The sequence below is a fragment of the Haliotis asinina genome, chromosome 12 (genome assembly GCF_037392515.1).
Source record: "Haliotis asinina isolate JCU_RB_2024 chromosome 12, JCU_Hal_asi_v2, whole genome shotgun sequence".
NCBI lineage: Eukaryota > Metazoa > Mollusca > Gastropoda > Lepetellida > Haliotidae > Haliotis > Haliotis asinina.
In genome coordinates this window covers 13,417,714-13,443,139 of record NC_090291.1, presented here as the reverse complement: position 1 = coordinate 13,443,139, position 25,426 = coordinate 13,417,714, and the positions used below count along the sequence as shown (strand labels likewise).

At 39.8% G+C, this 25,426-nt stretch overlaps 1 protein-coding gene across 2 annotated transcripts in view; it reads right to left on the bottom strand.

Moving 5' to 3' along the window:
* Nucleotides 1–16,342, bottom strand: part of LOC137258099 (H(+)/Cl(-) exchange transporter 7-like) — a 144,632-nt gene extending 128,290 nt beyond the window's left edge. For both annotated transcript variants that reach the window (XM_067795659.1, XM_067795658.1), the window contains exon 1: nucleotides 16,212–16,342. In XM_067795659.1, coding sequence (XP_067651760.1) covers nucleotides 16,212–16,316 — 105 coding nt within the window. In that variant the 5' untranslated portion in view covers nucleotides 16,317–16,342. The remainder of the gene's footprint in view (nucleotides 1–16,211) is intronic.
* Nucleotides 16,343–25,426: the final 9,084 nt, after the last annotated feature.

The following is a 25,426-nucleotide window of genomic DNA, read 5'->3' as shown; positions in this document are numbered from 1 at the left end:
ATATAATCTCAGTAATATTCACAACGGCTTTATGCACACCACTTTATGAAGCATTAATATTTCTACTTTAGTCAGCCCAGTTTTGTTTCAAAATTTCATCATTGTATCACTTTCCCAGAGAGGCAAGGGCTGTTATGCTATTATCATTCCATCAGAATACAGCATGGCCACTTTATTCAACATACAAACACTGTACATATACAGCTTTATTCAGACTTCATCTACATGTTTTTCAATGTTATTCAGAGGCAAATCTCACAGCAGTGTTATGATAAAATATGAAACTATATCCTTGAAGCATATTTCTGAATAACACAGTATTAATGGTAATTTGGAATCTACATTCCTGAATAAAACAGTGTGCTACCTCTAAGATGTTTCTTGCTTTTATGTCTTCATGAAACCCTATTCAAGAAAGACAAAAAATCATTTGTTAAAATGTTTTCACCTGTGTGATGAAGATTTGAAAGTGGTGATAATACTGCAGGTTATCTGATTTCTGCTTGCAAAGTAATCAAAGTAACATGTATTTTCACCAGCTTACATATCTTGAAATAATGATTGGCTATGTCAAAGAAATACTTACTTGTACAATTCTAGAGATACATAATTTTATAGACTCAGACATATTGGAATGTGGTTATCAATTTAAAGATGATAATCATGATCAGAATTAACATAAAGAAACATAACTATAATTATCGTTTTCAGATATAGTGGAACAGATATCAGTTTGCATCATACAGATTCATTTTGACATCTAAAATGTCTTCAAATTAGTGTTGTGAACAAGACAGAGTATTCAACACTAATTTGCATCTTAAATTTGTAAAGAAAACATGTTTTACATCTACAGGAAGATTTTACAACACTTCAGATTTTCCACACAAACCATTCCTACACTATCCTACTCTCTGCACTATAGTCTGGATATCCAATTCATTGGATAAAATATCCCATCCCATGAACAGAAATTAATCAGCATTACAGAACAGTAATATAGACACATGTCGACATATAACCATCTTACCATCTGTGAGTCTTGTATGTGTGCGTGTCTGATACACTTCACAGGCTCACACTGTGCAAGGGAGACAACTGCATATGGCTTATCTGCAGCCACTGTAACGTTATGGTGTAACAATATTTGACACGTGTATGATTAAATCAACATATGCTCTCATAACAGAACATATGCCCTTGTCAAATAATTAAGTAAAAATTGTTTTGCATGAGGATGAGTGCATATGAAAGGAAGTTCTTGCAAAACGAAAGGAATTTCCATTTGCGTAAAGAGTAAAGTAATTAGCCTTGCTCATAAACTGCATGTTTTTGGCTGACAAACTGGGTAAATGCTTTGCTGCATTTGATATGGTAATTATATATATGTGCAGTTTTTAAGTCTTCAATGTAGAAACAGACATGCTGGAATTATACAAGCTGTTATTATAAGCAAATAAATGTGTCAATTTTAGATTGTATAGGGCCCTAAAAAAAGTTGCCTTTAAAACGTGAGGTAACTAAGTGTCATAATAGGTCATTAGTACCTAATGCTATTTGTAAGAACAGTAAGACTGATTGTGGTTGGTCTCCAAGCTTCATTTGTCATGGAACCCTAATGAAGTGTGGCCATTGATCTAGCTACAAACAGTAGAGGTTGTTATGTTGATAGTTTCAAGAATTGTCACTGGCAGCATATAACTGAACCACTCATAAAATACCAAGCACTTCAATGGCAAGATTTCCACTGTAGCAGGGTGTGGAGTCATTCAACAGATGATATCCTCACCCAGTAAACTTGCAGATGGGGAACTTCTTTGGTCATGTGGACGAGGAGTTGACTTTGAATCCAAAGATCCAGGGTTCAAAACACTGCATGTGACATGAAATGTTTTGGCCAGTGCATAACCTGTGCTATAAATTAGAGCCACCTCCCTTAGTTATTCACAAACACCGAACACCTAGCTAGATCTTTAGAGAAGTTTCAGGATGTGCCAGTTTAAAAAATGGATAAATGTACTTGAGAGCAACACAAAGGCACTGAGAAACATTTTAAACCTGGTTTACCTGTACCTAAGCACATACATGACAATTTTCTGAAAACACTGCCTGCCAGCATCCTAATAATGTACTATATTCAGGATTCAGATATAGAGCAAGAGTTTCTCTGAAGACATCTAACACTGACTTTAAACTGGATTTTATCCTGAGTGTAATATTTGTTTCATAGGCTCTGTATCCTGGATGCGTCTACGGTTCAGCCAGATATTTTATTACCTCCCTTGGTTGACTTTATATCCAATCAGGGGTATATGCTGGGAAGTTGAGCACACCAATCACAACTCACCTTTGCTTTTTAAATTATCTAACCGATTAAACTTGTCAACACAAATCATGCAGAGGTACAAGGAGTTCTTACATATATTTTCGTATAGTTTCGGACATGAAAATTTGTCGGAATGATTTCTCCCAAATCTGAGTTGCACTATGAACAAACAGCTGCAATAGCTATCTTTGTGGACACTGACACACTCGGTAATGTAACAGCGGCTTATCTGATTGGGTACTGTGAAAATGCAAAGCCAGCAAAGGGAGGTAATAAAATTATCGGGCCAAGACGTAAATGCATCAAGGGTATAGTGCACATTTATCAGGACGTAAACCCTGGAGATATGGTGGATGCACCAGGTTGAAATGGTGCATAGTATATATGAATCAAAACCCAGACACAAGTACCCCATTTCAAATGTGTGAATGGACATTTTCGCAACTCTTTGAATATTATTCAAGTTCTGTCAGACATATACAGCTTAACATCGAAGAAAAGCCTACTTCCTCTTTTGTGACACACACGGGAATGGATATGGTGCTGACAGATACAGTAACGTAACTGGGCCGAATTTCACCAGCATATCTGATGCATAAGTTTCGAGTGAATATTGCTTAATGCCACATCAGCAGTTTTGCAATGTCTGTGGCAAGAAAAAGTTACGTACTAAACAGTAACATAATACGGAAAAATCTGAAGAACACTGTAATGTGTTTGAGTGGCATATTTAGAAGTTGGAAGTAAATAGAATAAATGTATATGGATGACGACTTCTTTAGTACTAGAACACGACATTACGATACGGGCTCTTGTATCATTATCAAGTGTAAACTGAAAATTTTACATCTGAAAGAAAGTATCGATGACACTTGAAAACGATACAAGAACCTGTATCGAAACATCGTATTCTAATATTAAAGAAGTTGTCATCCATAAACACTGTAATTACTGACAAACATTATCATAATGGTCAAACAGGAAACAACAGACATGTCAAAGGTCAAACATTTCGAATACTTAAAGTAGACATCAGTGTATACTAGTAGACATCAGTGTATACTAGTAGACTTCAGTGTATACATAATTAAATCAGTGATTTACATCTCATGCATAAACACAAGTCATCGGTCAGCAACACTGTCCGACTTGTCTGACATTTTTTGTCTACAGATATCTACACTTGTGGGACTTGTACAAGTTCAGACTGTTTAATTTTCATCAAAGTCATGTAGTTCTTTTCCCTAGCAACACAAGCATGAAACATCACTTGACCCATCGTTGTTATCACAAATGCCAAGAATGCATCTAATAGTGTGGGTTGTCACTATCGATCTGACAAATATATCATGCTTATAAACACAGGAAGAACATGTGCATAGCAGGTAGTGAAGAAACAAGAGGGCTCTAGGCACCGTTATCTAATGGGTGGGGAGGGACAGTTTGGAATAGGACAAATGAACGGGACAGTTTATGCTGTTTGAATTTATTTTTCCCAGACATTTGCCAACTGTCATCCACATTTTCTTTCAGATGTTTTTTTTTTCATTTTTTTAATATAAACGAGTCAGTGAGTATTAGTTTTACATCACTTTGAGCAATAAATCAGTAATATCAAGGTGGGGGACACTAGAAATCGCCTTCACACATTGGGGGGAATTGAACCAAGGTCTTCAGTATGATAAGCAAACACTCTAACCACTAATAAAAGAATGTTTCAAAGTTAATGAAAATAGCTATAATGTCAGTGAAATAGATCTGTGAGTTAGAGAGATTGTATCATAACTGTGAAGGAAGGGATTTTTTAGATTGGGCAGTTGTGAAGTCACATCATCATTGATGGAGGATATTATTGGGAGAAATGTTCCAGTCTGACATTTGCATCATGGCTGTAGGATGAAGAGGGTTTGATGTAGGAGGCATAGTCGGACGTTGCATCATACACTGTGGCTGAAAGGGTTCCATGTCAAGTCGGGGCAGAGGGTTGGCATAGTGGTTAAAGTGTTTACCCTTCACACTGAACACACATTCCGCACATGGGATTAATGTGTAAAGGTTATCTCTGGTGTTCCCTGATGTGATATTTCTGCAAGTGGAATATTGCTTAAAGCGGAGTAAAACCATACTCACCCACCCTTGTATAGTGAAGGAGATAGATAGTACTTTACTCCATGTACTATTCTACTATAAACAGGAAGACCTTAGCAGAGTGACTGCGGAATTATTCAAACTGTCTAAAGTCTATTAGTATCAAGGTCAAGTGATGAATACTGTCTTCATGACAACCGTCCACTGGAATTTAATCTGTTCATCCCAATGGCCACCAGGCAAATCAGTCTGATTCACAACGCCATTTACAAAATGGTCAAAAGTAGCAAATGTCATATTAAACTTTCTGAGGAAAGCACAGATTCTACTGCTTTTGTTAAGTTGAGTCCATTTAGGGGTTCAAACCCACACTCTCTGGGTCCAGCACACAAAAGTCTAACTCACTCATCCACTACAGCTTTAACAAGAATGGACATCAAACAACTGGTTATCTGGATCTCTGGTCAACAAGTGTAAGTGGCAATCAGCCTAACAAACATAATAAAATCTGTGCTGTTCTGAGGAAGTGTAATCCCAGGTGTAACATATGTTAAACAAGCTCACAATATAAGTTGCAGAAAATAATACCGAATGTAAAAAAATAAAAAATTAATTTAAAGACAAATGTTTGTGACAGCCTCTATCTGACAGTCCTGAGTAGCAACCCTGCTTAAATCCTCATCAGCTCCTTTTTATCTCCTTGAGATGAGCATTCCATAAAAATGACGAGCAGCAATACAAAATGAATTCTCATAAAACTGACTCAAATATCCCTCTCAACACTTGCAAAGTGCTGTAAGGTTAATCTCATATCAAAATTGCCTGAAATAAAGTTCTGTTTAATATCCTTGCCATTATACAGAGACTGTAGCTTGTTCTACTGTGGGTATAGACCAAATTACCATCTGTGTCTGTCTTATCAGCCACAGTGGGCGGACACATTCATGTGTCGACAGTAAATATCTTTCAAAGACCCATCACTCCACGTGGATGTTTGTCTTGAGTAACCACACTGATCATTATTAATTTCCAGACCCTTGAAGGGTGGAAAGACCAAATCTGTTCACAACTAGCTGTTTTGCTGGGTTGCATTAAAAGGAGGCAAGAGACCTGAGATGACGAGGTAAACCAGGTTTATTGAACCAGAAACATCCAAATTCATTGGCTGTATTAATCAATTATAAACTAAATAATCATTAAGCCCCTGCTCGAACCTATTTGAAACAACTGATTAAAATTGCTGGTGAGACAATCACAGGACACATTAACAGTAAATTGTGTCAAAAAGAAAAACAAATAACTGCAACAGTGTGAGTGAGTTTAGTTTTCTGCCACACTCAGCAATATCCTGGCTGCTGGCTGTAATTCTGGACCAGACAATCCAGTGATTAACAGCATGAGCATCAGTTTACACAGTTGGGATACCATGACATGTGTCAACCAAGACAAAGAACCTGAACACCCGATCCCTTCAGTCACCTCCTACAACAAACATGAGTTACTGAAAACAGATTCTAACATGGATCTTCATGGGTCAACTACAACCAACTAAGTCCATAGAGGAATAGCAATTCTACCCTTTAGAGATTCAAGTCTAGATTTGGAGCCGGTACATCTAAAGAGGCTAGTCAGAGCTGTTACAGGGACATTTATATAGCTTTCAGAAAATATCCTTTAGCTACTAATGATTACCTTAAAAGTTTGTGAAAATCTGTCAATATCTTTCTGAACTGCTATGTAATTAAACCAGTGTTTCACTTCACTCACTGGTAATTACCAGTTTTTTACCAATAAAATATGCCCTGTACCAGTAATCTCATATGCTGTCAGTTCAGTGTACCAGTACAAATCATATGCTGTTAGTTGGCTGTTAGACTAGTGGTGGTAATCATACGTTAAAAACATGCTGAGCAATAAAATCACCTGACTTTTTTACTTTTCAGTCTCGTTACCATGGAAAAAAATGGTAATGGAAATCCCTCTGATCTATGTATTGAAGTCACCAAAGTAACCTTGACATGCCGATGTTCTGATTATTCTGATTGGCTGAGCATGTGATTCAATAACTCGTGTCCTCTCTGTCTGGCGCTATGAGTGAGTGATGTGATATGAGTGGCTATGACTGGCTTTCAAAGCACATGTCAGATGGCAACTCGAAAGCAGTCGACACTATGATCTTTTTTGGAAGGGGTTCGCCGAAATGCATGGCTAATGAAAGTGAAGAAGCAAATGGTGACATCAGCTATAGCAATGATAGCAAAGAAGCTGTCACAGTCATAAGAAGAGAGTCAAGGTTTTCAGTGATGACTGATTTCATGAATTTCATTGTCTATGAACCAAAAACAATCAGAAAGAGAGACATTCAAATTTTTGCAAAATATTTTTTTGTTGTTGTATGTTTGTTTCCGGGTTTTTTTTGGGTTTTTTCTTTTTTTGGGGGGTGGGGAGTTTGTTTTTTGGGGGGATGTGGTGGGGTTGGTTTTCTGGGGGAGAGGGGTGTATAGTTCAGTTCCACTGAAAATTCTAACGTCTAAATATTCTAAAATACATTGCTGTTGGTACACTGTACTGGAAGTTTGAGAAGTTAGTGAAAACACAAAAAGCCTTAGGTGAGTCTTCTGTTTGGCCTCGGATCTCCTTTAATACCTCGCATGCTAGGCAGGATAGGGTACATAGCTGATAAGTGACCTCACTCACAGTTCTCGAGAAATAACCGCTCTTGAATGGTCATCAAACTTTGCTCACATATCTGACTTTGTAGATAGTACACTCTCTCTGTTTTCACTAACCTTGAATTTGGCAGAGAGTTTTAGGCTTGTCAGATATCACTTTATGTCACCTTTAGCACTTCATGTTCTGTTAGTGCTTGTTAGCTTATTGTTGACCTGATGATCCAAAAGTGCCCAACTTAACCAAAATGGGGACAGTGCTACTTAAAATACAAGTAAGGTGTTAGGTACTTAACAAAGGAAAGTGATTAAATCTGACATTCAAGTCAATACACTGTTTGTTCTTTACATCATACTTCGTATCATTCCATAACATTTGAGTCTGGACAAGACAATTCAGTGGCTGACCTGATGAGCATCAATCTACCACTGGGTTACTCTGACATGCAATCAACAAGATCACCAAGCCTGGCAACATAATCCATCAGGTCGCCTTTTATGACCAGCCTAGGTTGATTGTACCCATTTTCTTATAAAATTTCGCAAATCAACAAGTAGCAAATCCTAGCATGACAAAGGGATTCAACTCTGTACTTTAGAAAACCCTTTCATCACACAGTGACTGAAAGCTTTTTCCTCCCTGCTATACCAGACAACCATATTTATAATGACTGCAGTGTAGAGGTGGTCTGACTATTTAAAAAAATAAAAGATTTGTCGCAGTGACTACACAATGAATCAATCGATCATGTTTTTCTCATAATTGAACACGAACAATTTTGGAACATTTGTTTGCATGAAAAATATTTTCCACAAGACTGGTTTTGTCTGTTATTAAATTTACATTTCATTAGCACTACAAGTTCATTCCAAGTCATGACTGAACTTATCTTAAAATGCCACGCAATTTATGTAACCTACTAGTTGAGCAGTTCTGCAAAAAAAATAAATAAATAAAAAACACACTAAAACCTGAGCATCAACAAACATAACAGGAAAATTGAATAACACCAACCAAACATTTTTATGACTGACTGGATGTAAGGAACCAAATCATCAATTATGAGATTTTAACCATTTCCCCAAACTACTGCAGTGGTCATTTTTATTTGACTCTAAAGATCAGTTGTCATTTCATGTTGTGACAATGAAACTGAGTAAATTTTTCAGAGAATTTAGTTGGAATGGAATGTGTTACATCATCATCATCATCATCATCATCATCATCATCATCATCATCACAAGGCTCCAGATAATTTTTCAACATGAGGAGTATGCATGCCTTGTTTTTCAATATAACAGTACTCGGAATAGTTAAGAGTACTGAATGGAATTTAATGGCATGTAAGTAAATCTTGTGTTTCATTTCATATATGCACCTCAGCATTGCTTCTCTTGTGTAAACACGTCAATAAACAATAAATAAACATTTCAGATAAATACATCTGTAAATGATTCTAAGACTGCATACCACTGCTGTGGTATGTATCTGCTACATTTTCTGCTTTTTTCCTATCGTATCATGTATAATTTTTATCCGTACATGCACCGATACAGCTGTTATCTGGAGCTCTGTCATTATCAATATTATTAACACCACAATGCATCCCAATGAGAGATCAAACATCAGTTCACAAGATACTGATATCATAACATTTGGAGTATTCAGCTGAAATGTTATTCTGAAAACAACCATTTGCTTACCAGTCCCCTCACTGGCTTCTAAAAACAAAATAAATGTATATACAGACAAAAAATATATTGGGTCATATGATGCCTTGAAAATATATTTTGGACAAGGCTTGTGTGACACGCTGAATTCCAACATATTATTCCGACTTATGTATAAAGAATATATATGCAAGCTACTGTCGAGTGAAATTAATGATATATATTCTTGTATCAAGTTTCATCACATCTGTACTAGGTGAGTAATGGCCCCACTATGGCATGACACAAACGACATTGTTCATGGCATATACCTCAGACTATTCACTTAAGGACTAACTACCATTCTGCTGTTTGAGCATTGCCCCCTACCCAGTTATATGCAGAGTTCCCCTTCATTATTTGTTATTGCTTAATTACCACATGGAACTATTTCATTATCATTTTTTTCCAGATACAAAATATGCATAACAATTGTGAATGTACCACGTTTACATTACTGATTCCTGTTGGATGCAAGTAAGCATGACTACTAATAACTGTGGTTCGCATGGTACACTTAATTGGTTTTCTATTCTGGTAGATGTAGCAGAAAGTAAATATTACATTTTGTGAAGTTAGGTACATAATTTAGTTATGTGAGAGAGTTTGGTTTTACACTGCTTTTATCAATTGAATCCAGCTAGATTATTATCATATTATATAGGTACTTACACAGTCCATCCCATGTACATGCATGCTCAAAGTGCTTTGTTTTCCCTTGATCATTGGACGTGAATCTCAACGACACATCATATTTTTCAATCTCAGCTCTTTTGGATCATACAAATCGTGCCTGATATTTTTCAATCTCAACTCCCTTGGGATCAAACAATTGAGGTACCCATTCACAGCTGTGTGATCTGGGGCACACAGTCACAGCACTTTGTCCAAATTACTGCTGTACCCACTAGTAAGTGTTTGCATGTATTCATGTGGCCACCATCTGGTCATCTACCTAAGTCATTACAGGGCACACCAGAAATAGACTTCACATATTGTAGCCATGTGGGGAATCAAACCAGGGTCTCCATGATGAGAAGCAAACACTAACCACTAAGCTACCCTACCCAATGCCTTCAATATCTGATAATAAGGGTAGCATTCTAATTGTGTACTATCTTCAGTCCTAAAATATTGAATGTTTTAGAGCTTAATTATTGCCTTGGTCCTGCGCTTAGCGCTCAGGTCACAAATCAACTGAACGTAAGCAACGCTGAGCTCGAGTCTGTGGATGGGTGGACTGTGTTTCACAGCTTGACACTGGAGAGTTTCTAGGACTTCTAGTTTCTTGTCCTGCCCCACAAGGTGATAAATTGCCTCTGTTCACCAGCAGAAATGGGTACTGCAGATATCTAGCCTGGAGAAGGTGCATTATAAATATTCTCATTATTATTATTTGAGTCCAGACATGCAGATCAGGTATATCCAGGTAAATCCCACATTATCATATAGATCAATGTATGAATTTTTACGAGCAAAATTATGCCTCCTATGATGGCAGTGAAAAAGTTAACCATGTTAATATAAACTGTAACCAAGTTCGTTCCAGAGTTTTATCAGCGACATTCCACATGGTTGCCTCTGCATGTAAACTAATTAATTCAGTCATCAGTAAACAGAGCTTGACAGTCCTTCATACCATCTACCTTTCATATTATCAATTCATCAAATGTTGGAAGGAGTCATGATGCATGCAACGTACCTTTGTATTAATTATCATCAGCATTCATTTTTTGTTGTAATTATTCCATATATTTTTTGTAAATTCTTTATGTACTCTGTAGAAGTGGCTCTAGAAGGAACCCCAGACCAAAACTTCCAGGCTGACTCACACTATGAACCTACAAAACTGGACCAACTGTTTGAACCAGACACCGTCGGTATATAATCTCTGGTTTGAGCCGACAATAAAAACCCTCCAGTGTGAAGCCATAAGTACAACATGACATTGGAATTATCTGTGGATATCTGTATCGTGTACCAACTTTGGAATGTAAGATGATTATTGTATACTGCATGTGCTATGTATACTACAACCAAACCTGTGAATTATTTATTAAACTCTGTATGATGCATTAGCTTGTGACTGTATGACGGTGATTGGGTAGTGCAACATGTGAAAGGAATATACATGGAAAATAAAAATTAAAAAGCAAAATAACCACAAAACAAAACCCCTTAGTAGGGGCGGAAATAACCCATTGCCTCATGTCCCAGTCCAGTGTTGTTTTCTGTTGGGCAAGCAAATTTGTATATGATGCAATACCTGTGTCTAGATGAGTTTCAAATGTTAATTATGTTGCTTATTTAAAAAATCATCAAGGAAAGCATCCGGAAATATTTTCAGGGCAAGTGGTTATATATACTAAGCATCAAAAGAAACATCAGTAGATATTCCAAATTTGACAGGCACTTTATTCAATTCATTACAGAATGTGATGCAATAAGTGTATGGAAAAACGGTTTTGTTTACAGTTTCTACACACATTGATGAATAACTAACCAGCATTTCATTGGAATACGTTAACGTTTAATGTCCAAACAGAGTCCTGACTTCAGTACCACCACGGGAGGCAATGACCGCAGCACAACGTCGAGGCATGGAGTGCACAAGTCGATTGATGAATGCCATGGGCACCTGGTTCCACACTCTTAGGAAGGCTTGACGCAGTAAATCAGCTGTGTTTGGTCTTGGGATGACGTCATTCAACCGCCTTTGAATTTCGTCCCAAAGGTGTTCAATTGGATTTAAATCGGGACTTAGGGCTGGCCACTGCATTACATTGACACCATTCTGCTGTAGGAAGTCCCGTGTAGCCCTTGCAGTGTGGGCTCTGGCATTATCGTGCTGAAACACGTTACGGTGACGAGCAAAATGTGGTATAACGTGGGGTCTGAGGGCTTGGTCAATGTAACGCGCTGCTGTGATGCCGCCTCCTCTTCCAGGACCAAGATTCTGGAATACCACAGGACCAACTCTCTGGTTTAGGCCAATTCCCCCCCCAAACCATGATGCTGGCACCTCCCCATGCGTCCCTTTCCATCACATACTCTAACGTAACGCTGGCCGCGACGTCGCCAAATTCTTGTTCTGCCATCTGCCGTAGAAATGCAGTACCGACTCTCATCTGTGAAGAGAGCAGTTCTCCACTGTCTGTGTCTCCAGTTTTGACGGTACTGGGCAAACTGTAGACGTTCACGGCGATGACGTGGCGTGAGGATTGGTCCATGGTAAGGTCTGCGGCACTGAAGGTTACTGCTGCTAAGACGTCGGCGTACAGTGGAACTGCTGAGCGGTCGCCCATATGTCCCAATTGTCTGACGTGCTGTCTCAGAGGCCTGTTGGAAAGGAGTCTGTACGTGGCGTCGCACAATGTGGCGATCTTGACGTCTCGTGGTGACCCTTGGTCTACCGGTGCGGGGACGGTCGTCTGTGGTGTTGGTGGTCCGGAAGCGTTCCTGAAACCTGTAGATGGTCCGAACATTAACATGGAAGTGGTTAGCAACGGCTTGGGCAGTGTGACCAGCTTCTAGTCGTCCAATGGCTTGGTTCCTCTGAGCTGACGTAAGATGTGGCATCCTGCTGACGTTTTGACGTTAATGTTTCAACCAAGTTTGGAGGTGCATTTTATAGGGCTGGATCAAGAGAAAAGCATGTGCAGCATTTGATGCATGCACTGCATGCAGAACACCGTACCCTCTTCATGTTCATGCTACGTTTTGGTGGACCTTTCCTGGGTTCGAATTTGTGTTTGGAGACAAATGGTTTTTGTCACGTAAAGCTTGATTTTCTGACCAAAAAATACAATCATAACATTTGCTAAGTTTTCAGTTTTATGGTCGCAGTAAGGAAACTACCAACCTGACGTTTCTTTTGATGCTTAGTATATGTGCCTCTGTATAGGAATACAGTAGCAATTTTAATGTTATTTCCATCCCTGCATAATATGAAACTACCATCTGATCTTATCCCATAAACCTTCAATCTGAACCTATGCAAAGAATCTTTCATCTGAACCCACTAAACAAACTGTGTCTAAACCCATAGTGTGAAATCTACTGTCTAAATCCATAAAAGTGAACCAACAATCTGAATCAACAAATTGAACCTATATGAACCTACAATATCGACCTTCAAAAATGAACCAATTTTCTGAACTCTCAGAATGCAGTCTGAAGACTAATCTACAGACTGACACTACAATCAAAAGACTCATTATGATCATATTCATTAACGATGTTATTGTATCACATATCATTCAGTGAAAACATCTGAAGGAGCGAGAATTTCGTCAACCTCTCCAACACCTTCACCTTACATAGCACTGGTAAGGACACTCATTCCCTTCTGTGTCAGACCCTACAACCTAATCCTTACACACATTCACACAATCCTTACATGCATTCACATAATACGTGCATGCATTCACATAATCCTTACACATATTCACATAATCCTTATGTGCATTCACATAATACTTTCACAGAATCGACAGCTCAGCCTCACAAATACATTCAACTGACATAGCTACATTCACATAATCCTTACACATATTCACATAATCCTTACATGCATTCACATAATCCTTACACAGATTAGATGGCTCAGCCTCACAAATACATGCGACTGACACAGCCACTTTAATCTACGTTGAAGTACTGGAATAATGACAATTGTAGCACTGCGAATGCTTTGTGGAATGACCCAGGATAATGGGAAATATGGATCCTTTACAGCACTCTGAGATGGAAAGTCCCTGACTATGGTATGAGATAATAATATATCTTCTCTGTGCAGGCCAGTACACTACCTACAGATAACAGCCATTGCTTTCAAGAGCTTTCAAGTGCTCCTCAAACCTCGATCCATTAATACACTACAGGATATTTGCATTTGACTTGTCACAATTATCGGCACATATCTGATATGTGTATATCACAATAAGTGTCTGCTATATAACCTGTCCAAGTCCAGAACATACTTTCACTGGGTACTACACAATGCCTTATTATGCTCCTAGTAAGCACAAATGTACCACAAAGAATGGATGCAGAAACTACGGCCCAAGGAAGGAATAATTATGCCTAGAGATAATTACATCAAGAAGAGGTATGGGAGTTTGTTACTTCATCCATTGCACCGATTCTGAGATAGCCAGTAAATGTTTCAACAGCCTAGTGCTAAGGACCAGGCAGGGTAACATCAAGTAACATCTGTCATTATTTCTGGAATGACATAACCTGGGCATTGAACCATCAATTTAACATGGAATGGTACTGACACTTAGCCAACCAATAAGTGTTCTATCTGCACAATGCAAAGCGCCAGAAATGGTAACATCAAGAATCATCTGTTACTACTGCTGATATGACACAATCTAGGCATCACTTCATTCACTTAATGTGGAATGACACTGACTCTGAGATGTTCTCACAGTGTCACCCATCAAGATATCATGACACAGCTAAACATGGATACCTATTCTATATAAGAACTAATCAATCCTTATTTCCATAAACAAGCAAAAGGCAGGTAAACATGTATTGTCTATTGAAACGACATGAAGTTCCAGATTAGAACAGGCTTCAAGGAACCCATGCTTGCCATAAGGCAACTATGGTTGTCGTCAGAGGGGCATATCATCGGTTCCCAATTGCGCAGATCGATGCTTATGCTGTTGATCACTGGATTGTCTGGTCCAGACTCAGTTATTTACAGACCACTACAATATAGCTGGAATATTGCTGGGTGCAGCATAAAACTGAACTCACTCACTCACTGAAAAGACGTATCCACTGGACCTTGGAGAGTTCACATCACACGCAACTCAGACTGTACATTTTCTGTAAGAGTCTTGGAGATGCTATGCTTATCATCCTTCAGTGAGTGAGTGAGTGAGTTTAGTTTTACGCCACATACAGCAACATCGAGTCTGGACCAGACAATCAAATGATCAGCAGCATGAGCATTTATCATCCTTCAGGCTTGGACAACAGAAACATCTTCATCTCACATTCCACCTGACCTCAGTTTCACAGACATATTTCATCACTGTCCCTGATACAGTGAAAAGCTGAACATTCATATACTCAAACTTCAAAAACTCCAATCACCATATATATTTTTCTTTACACAGACTATTGATTTTTTGCTAACTTTTAATCATATTTTAATTGACACTCATCATTCTAATTACGGTATTTTAACACCAAATTTGACACTTCATAAGATTTTTCCATCGGTTTTTCATTACATCTATAAGTATTATTGTGAATATATTTTCCGGAATAGATTTAATAAAAATTATTGCCCTAGCAATTGAGCAAAAATTGTGTTTGTTTATACTTGTAAATCTACTTGCAATTTTTTTTTAAATCCTCATTTTTCTGAAGGTACCTTCATTTAAGGTTGTAAAGACTTAAATCTCACTGTGCCTCTTAACAAACTCTAAGAGTTCACTGAAACTTGTCTTTACAAATTGAGTTTTTCTTCTTTATCACAACTAGGATCGGTTTTAAAAAAAATAAAAATATTGATAGATAAACATACAACCAATAACTTATCATCTTATCAAGCTGTTGCTGGAATTATTTTCTCACTAGTCACAGCCATATGATTCTAGCCTTTCTGATTCCCATAACAAAATCTCATGAGACAGTTTTGTTGATAATCAGATGTCTTGCCACTTTGGCAAAACATGAGCACATGAGGCTACCACTGGAACTGTGTTCTACGGTTTAAAACACTACCTTTGTCGCATAAAGAATAGTACTTAACCATTTCAGAACCAGTAGAGAATTCGTGCGCCTAAACCTAACGGCACATACCGCCCCCTAAGAATTATTTTAACTGACAAGAGAGTTTATCGTTTACCTCCGTATGTCACGACGTATAAGCACTTTTTACAAGCACTTTGTGAACAAGAAGTGCGCCTTTCATCACATCATTTGAACTGCGTTGGAATCAGCTGTGGGGCGGTTAGCGCAATCGGATGGTCGTTCCTGTACAACACTGATAATGCCGTTCTTTCAATATGTGTAACAAAGCGTTGAAAACGCTAAGAGAAGCACGCGCAGACGATAAAATCACCTTGCTATAAATAACCGTCACGTTTTGCACGCTTTTCATGCTTGCCAAAATGTGCGGCAATACACAAACGAAAACAAGAAGAATTCTTGGATTCTACGTACAAAGTATTCTCAATCGCCACCCGCAACAAATCTCGCTTCAAACGAACCTAGCCCTTTTGAGCAGCTCTCCCACGTATCAAATTGGTGGAGTTCTTTCAATGCGTGTTACTACTGGGACATGTTTCACTGCAATGGCACCAAAGGGGAGTACGACTTCCACGTGTGGCGGAATGCACGTCTTGCATGAAATAATGACGATTTGAAGCATAAATACCATCAAGTCCTACCTTGACTTTTTTAGGATCCTCTGCGTCGACAAGACTCGTTTCCCTGGTATCGGAATTAAGAAACTCGGTTACAATTGTGGTAGGAATGTCCCCAATAGACGCCATATTGTATATAGTCGATAGCCAAATCCAGAACTGACATCTACACCTGAGTATTCATATCAGCTGTAGGCCTATAGTCCTTTTCATAATCACAGTCCCATATCAGTTGTGGGTGCGATACAGCACTGTCGACTTCACTGTCCATTAAGAAGGGAATGTCCTGGCACACGCGTGCGAAAGATAACGGTTTTAGGCCACCGGCCACGACCGGCCAGCTTGGAGACCGACTGGAGACAACTTTTGGTAAAAAAAAATCTCTGATGACTTTCCTTGACACAGTTGGTCCTAGAATGATCTGCTGGCGACTGGTAACGTGCTAAAAATCATAACAATGTTAAGTATTATATGAACGTAACCGTATTAGATCCATTTTGAAAATGCCAAGCGTGACTGACTTACACTAAGCTCCTAACACTGATACAATATCAGGTCGACTGCTTGTGTCCACGTATTAACGGTCCAACCGACGCATTATAAACAGCATCGACACGATAATCAGGTGATTGATGATGTGGACTGCCGTCCCCGTCGTCGGAGTATTGACATGACATCAAGCCAAACACCAAATCCGAGACCCGATTCGCGAAAGGCCTCTTCCAAACATATGCCTTTGTCGAGTGTTGGTTTTCATTCACTGTATCATGAATGTATTCTGTTAGAGCTGTGGAGCCTATTCGTGTCACTGAACTGAAATCAAAATCACTCTGACCTACAAGTGTCATGCTTGTAAACAAACGAATATTCGATCTGCTTCACATGTGTTGAATAAGCTAGTGGTGAATGCTGTTTTATGCCAGCCTCGGTAATATTCCAGAAAACGTTCAGATATGGTGGATGGCCCAGTGGTTGCAACGTTCGTTCGTGACGCTGAAAATTCCTGGTCGATTCCACAATATGAGAAGCCACCTCTGGTGTTCCCCAACTTGTTATTACTTGAATACTACTAAAGGCGGCGCAAAATAATACTGATTCATCATTCATGTTAAATATGCTGCATATACCACGGACTGATTCAGTGAATTTTGAGCCACACAGTTGGAAATAGTCCAAATGACTGCGTCCTAGCTATGAATTATTTGTTGTTTTTGTTAATTGTTTAAAACCGCACTCGACAATATTATAACTGTATGGCGGTGGGCTGTTAATAATCGAGTATGGACCAGACAATCCAGTGATCAACAGCATGAACATCGATCAGCTAGGATACGATGACATGTGTCAACCAAGTCGGCGAGTCTGACCACCTGATCCCGTTAGTCATACTCTTACAAGTATGAGTTCTTCTTGAGTATTAAACGATGGTTGGTGACAATAATCAGCCATATCTATCACACATTTTGACATTCCGATCCCCATTAGTTTCCTTACGACTAGATGCAACCCTGGGAACCTAACTCTTCAGGTGGCGGTGGTGTAGCCTTGTGGTTATAGCTTTCGCTCATCACGCCAAAGACTCGAGTTCGATTCTCTACATGGGTGCAATGTGCAAAGCCTTTTCATGTCTGTGGCATTAGTGGAACAATGCCAAAAGCGGCGTAAAACATTACTCACTCACTATTCTCATCCTGAATACCAACGATGCTTGAGTAAAGGCAAAATACACTGACAGCTTACCCGGTAACATTTCCTCGTCTTGACTGAGCATTGGCGGTGTTGCTGCAGATGGTGTCTGCTTGTTTACTTTCAAAATAGATGCGCAGCACTGCATTTGATCATTACAAGTATCTATGTAAATATGATCAAATGACATTAAGCAGTGCGTGAGGGGGCATCTCAAAACTAGGCTATCAATTAAGCTGATCGTTGAAAGGACATTTCTATGGAATGTTATTTTTCTCAACCATTGGTACTCGGATTCCCTCGCCGTTTTCCGTTAACACCATAACGTCAAGTTCCTGTTGCATTGAGACGAAGAAAGGCATTCAGTAACCAGCAAAATAGTGACTTTCATTTTAGGGGCTTGTGTTAATTGCAGGGTTTTTTACTTGTACATACAAAATTAAATATCAGATTTGTTATCGTGTTTTGGGAGTATGGTCTCAAGAACGACAGTAACCAGACACTGTAATGTCTCCCAGCTTCAGAGGACACTTCTGGTACATGCCAATAGTGACTAATTACAGCCCAAATCGCCAATAAACAGCGGCTTCAAAACTGGCCACGCATTATATTTACCATACCAGAGTGAGTGAGTGAGTTTAGTTTTACACCGCACTCAGCAATATTCCAGCTATATGGCGACAGTCTGTAAATAATCGAGTCTGGACCAGACAATCCAGTGACCAATTGGGAACCGATGACATGTGTCAACCAAGTCGATCCCGTTGGTCGCCTCTTACGACAAGCATAGACACCTTTTATGGCAAGTATGGGTTGCTGAATGAATATTCTACCCCAGGACCTTCACGGGTCTACCATACCAGAAAGAATGTTCGATGCTTCTTTGTGGAGCCGGGATTTAATGTTGTTTTATACCATGACAATAATTAAAAGAGGAGCGGTGGTTAAAGCGTTGGCTCGTCACGCCGTAGGTCCGGGTTCGATTCCCAATATGGGCACAGTGTGTGGAGCCCATTTCTGGTGTCCCCTGGCATGATATTGCTGGATTATTGCTAAAGGCGGCATAAACCCTACTTACTCGCTCAAACCGCCAGTCCAGTGACGGTATCAGACAGAAGATCGGATTCGGAATACAGAATTGCGGCGCCGTTGACTTTAAGTAAAACCCGTCAGTTAATACGATGCCGTCAATACAAATCCTAAAATATGACTCTCCACCTCCTTAGGGACCAATGCAGGTCCGGGCTGGAATTGATCTTCAGTGACCCATACTTGTCTTAAGATTCGTCTAACGGGATCGGGTGGTTAGGCTGGCTGACTTGCCTGACACATGTTATTGAGTCTCATTTGCGTAAATCGATGCTCATTCTGTTAGTCACTGGACTGTCTGGTCCTCATTTTACTATATACAGACCGTCACGGTAAAGCTGGAATATTGCTGAGTGACGTGTAAAACTAAACTCACTTACTATTTCCTTAGGTATAATGGTAACTCGATAGTCGATACCGTGCACAGTGGTATAAGAAGATCACTGTTTGTGATAGTACTGTCGTATGTTTTCAGAAAAGATTATAATTCATGCATTTTAATTGTGTCAAAGTTGATGTGGGCAAAGGTCAAAGACGTCTGATATACACAAGTGTGCCGGTAATCGAATATGCCAGCTAATGCTTCTGGTGGTAATCTGATCAGCTGCAATACAAATCACTGACCGCACTTAAATACTGATCAGAGAGGAAGTAGAGTAAGACGTTTGTAACTCAAGGCTCATCCTATAATACCTTGACAACCCTATGTGGTCGAAGTTGATGTGCTGGTTATTGTGAAGCAGGCAGTGAGTGAATTTAGCTTTACAACGTTTTTGGCAATATTCCAGCAATGTTTGGTGCACACCAGAAATGGGCTTCGCAATTTGTACCCATGTTGGAATCAAACCATGTTGGTCTTCGGCATGACGAGTGAACGTTTCAGTGACAAGGATACTCTTTATCTTTGTTACATTAGTGAGTATTGTTTTATACCGCTTGTATCAATATCACTGAGAGGGACACCAGAAATGAGCCTCTCAAATTGCACCCGTATGGGGAATCGCACTCAGGTGTTTGGCATGACAAAAGAACGCGTTAACCACAAGGCTACACCTTGAACTGTGTTAAACATAGGTGGATGTGGTGACGTCACTTCCGGACAATAAGCTGTGGTTGCGAATCTGTAGGTGATATTTCTTATAATGGGATGGAAATAATAATCATTGAATTATGCAGGACACCGAGTTTTAGTTCTCTGCAACATGATGACATTTTGAATACGAGTCACATGTAGTGCATAGTTTTATGTCGTGATGCATTGACATCGGTTCGTCCTTACAACGAGGAGTATGAGATCTACTGCTAGTAGAGTAAAACTGAGATCATGCATTGGACTGTTAGTTTGGGTGAGGTCTAGTGATATAACATAGCATAACAGATTGACACTAACTAGTACAGGTGGCACAGAAAAGTGAACATTTCAGAGTGAGTGAGTGCATGTGGTTTTACGCCGCTTTTACTAAGGCCAAATTTAAAAAATTGAAATGTTTCTCGGGCATTTACGCGTCACTTTTATTTGTGCGCGTAACAATGTTTTGTTGCCATTTTACAAAATAATATTGACTTGGCTGTGTCCCGATCATTCATTTGTCCTCTATAAGAATGAGTGTCTGTAAGAAAGAGTGTGACTGAATCTACGACTTATGACTGAATCTAACACGTGCTAAACTTCCCCAGTTGTATTTCTGATGAAAAAAATATAATTATGTTCAGCCCTCGTCACTTTTTTCTATAAAAAATTTAAACAAAATGTATGCGAGAAACATTTAATTTTTTTATGCAGCATGGGCACTTTTCGGCTCTGGACTGACTGGGTATCCTTGTTACACTGGGCGTTGTTTCTCATTGCTCTAGCATTATATTACCTAGTACAAGCACACACACACACACACACACACACACACACACACACACGACTCTTCAAACTGTTCATGTTCTACTACACACAATGAGAACAGGAAAGAGTGAAATAACACGTTGCGTTTCTTCCGTAGTTCAGTATACGTTATTTCTTCTGGAGGTAACACCGTCCCAGTGACTCAGCTATACATAGCCACCCGCAAATAATGCACACAACAACGGGAATCGCTGAGAAGGAATGAAATCGAAACCACTGAAGCTTAACGCCTTCACTGAGCAATAACATTTGGGAGCGAAAGACCTGTCGTCCTCGCTCGACTCATGTTTCTATATGTGCGAATCACAAACACACATTACAATTCAAAGAGTATATCTACCTGCTATTTAATTGGGAATGCTCGATGATAAGCTGATTGCTAGTCTGCCTCACAGTCCCAAATCTTTTTACTTTCTTTCATCTCATTTTCAGTTTACACACATTTGCTTGTTTCAGTTAAAATATGTACCGTTAGAAACAAAGCGTTAGTTTAGCAGATTGAGGTCACGTAATTGTTATTTGCGACCTCGAAGTGACTCTTACTGTACATTTAGTGACTGCAGTCGGTTGGTTGTTTTTGTGGTGTTTAACTCTGCACTTGGTCATATTACAGCTGTATGGAGCAGTGAATCCAGTGATCAAAAGCATGAGGATCGTTCTTCGCAACAGGGATACAATGACGTGTCGTTGTGTGTGATTGTTCTACACTAAAATGACAGTAGTGCTAGAACAGATGGCACTGATTTTGTGACACTAAAATGACACTAGTTCTGGTGTGGTTGTGGCGCTTATTGTGCCACACTAGAATAACACTAGTTCTGGTGTGGTTGTGGCACTGATTGTGCGACACTAGAATAACACTAGTTCTGGTGTGGTTGTGACTGATTGTGCGACACTAGAATAACACTAGTTCTGGTGTGGATGTGGCGCTGATTGTGCGACACTAGAATGACACTAGTTCTGGTGTGGTAGTGACTCAGAATGTGCGACACTAGAATGACACTAGTTCTGGCGTGGTTGTGACTGATTGTGCGACACTAGAATAACTCTAGTTATGGTGTGGTTGTGACTGATTGTGCGACACTAAAATAACACTAGTTCTGGTGTGGTTGTGGCACTGATTGTGCGACACTAGAGTGACACTAGTTCTGGTGTGGTTGTGGCACTGATTGTGCGACACTAGAATAACACTAGTTCTGGTGTGGTTGTGGCACTGATTGTGCGACACTAGAATGACACTAGTTCTGGTGTGGTTGTGACTGATTGTGCGACACTAGAGTAACACTAGTTTTGGTGTGGATGTGGCGCTTATTGTGCGACACTAGAATAACACTAGTTTTGGTGTGGTTGTGGCGCTTATTGTGCGACTCTAGAATAACACTAGTTCTGGTGTGGATGTGGCGCTTATTGTGCGACACTAGAATAACACTAGTTCTGGTGTGGTTGTGGCACTGATTGTGCGACACTAGAATGACACTAGTTCTGGTGTGGTTGTGACTGATTGTGCGACACTAGAGTAACACTAGTTCTGGTGTGGTTGTGGCGCTTATTGTGCGACACTAGAATAACACTAGTTCTGGTGTGGTTGTGGCACTGATTGTGCGACACTAGAATAACACTAGTTCTGGTGTGGTTGTGACTGATTGTGCCACACTAGAGTAACACTAGTTTTGGTGTGGATGTGGCGCTTATTGTGCGACACTAGAGTAACACTAGTTTTGGTGTGGTTGTGGCGCTTATTGTGCGACACTAGAATAACACTAGTTCTGGTGTGGATGTGGCGCTTATTGTGCGACACTAGAATAACACTAGTTCTGGTGTGGATGTGTCGCTGATTGTGCGACACTAGAATGACACTAGATCTGGTGTGGTTATGGCATTGATAGTGTAACCGCAATGACCGGGATTCAAAACTTCCTTATTGCCTCCTCTATTTTCTTGAAATCCCGTCAGTCTTGTCGTCTTCGACACGGCTTCGGAAACGTGACAAACATTGGCACCAGTACAACTTGGTCGACACAAGAATGGCAACCTGCCCGTGGATTACATCACACATCCGCGTTAGTGCAGCCTGACAACTCACGCTTAATCTGAAACAGACTATGAGCATTCGGTCAGGTCCGACGGCGCTTTATTGTCGCAGTTGCAACGTTCGTGTTGCTTCCTCTGTTTGCGTTTGTCATCAGTTATGGGGGAGGTAGTGCATATCAGACGCCATGACAACATATGGCTCTATATTGCGTAGTAAACATGGAACTGGTATGTGGTGCCATAGTTGCAACGTGTTTCTGGTTCTCAACATGTCAGGACGGCTGGGTGGTCTAGTGGTTAAAGCGTTCGCTAGTCACAACGAAGACACGGGTTCGTTTCCCATGTGGGTACAATGTGGGTTAGTCCATTTCTGGTATCCCCCGCTGTGATATTGCTGGAATATTGCTTAAAGCGACTATCTCTCTTCCGCAATCACTCACTCACTCACTCATCTCATTCACTGCACAATCTGCTTACTCCGACTCTGCAGAATGCAAGCGTGCCTCCTTCACCCCAGCTGATGTCGCCTTCTCCATGTGGTGTTACCGTTATCAGCTGACCTTCACACATAACGGGTTATCACTGCTATGTACCTGCCTCCAGGCAGGGTTCAGTCCGCATGCAGCAGATTACACTGTACTGGCGCCATGTGGGATTAACTCACGGTCTTCTAGCTTCTCACAGAAGATTATGAATATCCCTGTATTATGCTGAGTCTGAGTGTGTGCGTGGTGGTGGTGGTGGTCGTCGTCGTCATCATCATCATCATCATCATCATCATCATCATCACCGTGGCAAACCCGAGTTCTATGGATAGTCAACTTCTTTATTGCAATGAATGCCGAAACTATATCGAAACATCGCATCCATTGCAATAAAATGTTGATTATCCTTTGAACTTGGTTTTCCTTCATCTTTACTAGTAAACTACCTCTCAATGATATCATCATCATCATCATCATCATCATCATCATCATCATCACGACCAAACCCACCACCATCATTATCATCATCGTTGTCGCGTCATCTAATTTAGTCGTCGTGACGTATATGATAACGAGTTGTTCTAACATGTAAGATAACGAATCTTTAATTTCCTTTAATGTGGTCATAAAAGTATACTGTCTGACTATATAAAGTAAACTGCATTTGACCAAAATGTACCAAAGTTATCAAAACGCTGCTGGAAGCTGAAAGAGGTATCGTCCGAAATACATCTATGAGTTCCATATCAAAATACATCGACATCCAAAAGCTTCTTGTTTATTCATTTTTCATTTAAAATGGATGTAAAATTTCTTCGATAGTTCCTTATTTTATGATGGTTGTGAAAAGTGTCACATCCCAGTCACGTCGATCGAATTGTATAACGTCAATCACTGGACTGTCTGCGTTATCACTGGGCTGTCTCGGCGTTAAAAAGCATCCAAAACAAAGACAAACCTTACTCATAAAAGTCTTGCCGGTGAGGTTATCTTGTGGTTAACGTGTTCACTCGTCACACCGAAGGCCCGGGTTCGATTCCCCGCATGGGTAAAGCGCTTTTCCGATGTCCCCCGCCGAGATGTTTCTGGAATAATGCTAGAATCGGCATAAAACCATATTCACTCACTCACTCACTCACTGACTCACTCTACCATTTCGGTAGTATAATAAGTGCAAAAAAATATATTTTCACTTCGATTTGGGCAACACGAAGATAGTGTCAGGTGGATTAATCTTAGCGACCTGACAGTACGAGGTCATGACGCCAAGCTTGACGGAGAGTATATAAGTGTACCATACATAAGCCACTAAACACCCTAATCCCATATTTACCACACTAATTAGTAACACAATAGCCAAATTCATATTGCGGCACAATCACAGGCGTCTGTGTAGTATTACAACGGGTGGTCGAGTGGCCAGCCATTGACCCTGTTTGTATCTGTTGACAGGCGATGACTGACGTGTGTAAACAGTAATCTGACTGACAAACATCAGTGATTACAACAAAGTGACTCGGTATCTGTTTAAAGGTTGAGTTAATAGAAGACGTGCACAAGTCTCTTATGTAATAGTTAATCGTTTAAATGATCATTTAAAAAATATACATATCCTTTTAACAGACTGGCGTCCTGACGATGTTCGCTATCTAGATTTCCCTCTCAGAATAGAATTAATTTAATTAGTGGCACTTACTGTCAAACACTTAACTTACGTATCACAATATGGGCGCTTGGGTCGCAATATATGACATTTACGATAATCTTAAAGCTAAGAGAGCTTCGAACATCTAGGCCTTGTTCAGGCTTGCGTTATTGAGGTTCGTATTTTGGACATATAAACGGGCACGCTCAAAAGAAAATAGCCGCAATTACACACAATATCACTGCTAGGAATCGAACCGGACTGGGGTGTGAGGAAACAACGCTTTAACCAGTAGTAGTAGAACCAGCTGCCACAGAAGAGAGAGTGGCTTTAAGCAGCTTTTAACAATATTTGAGCTATATCACGGCGGAGGACACCGGTAATGGGCTTCACATATTGTACCCAT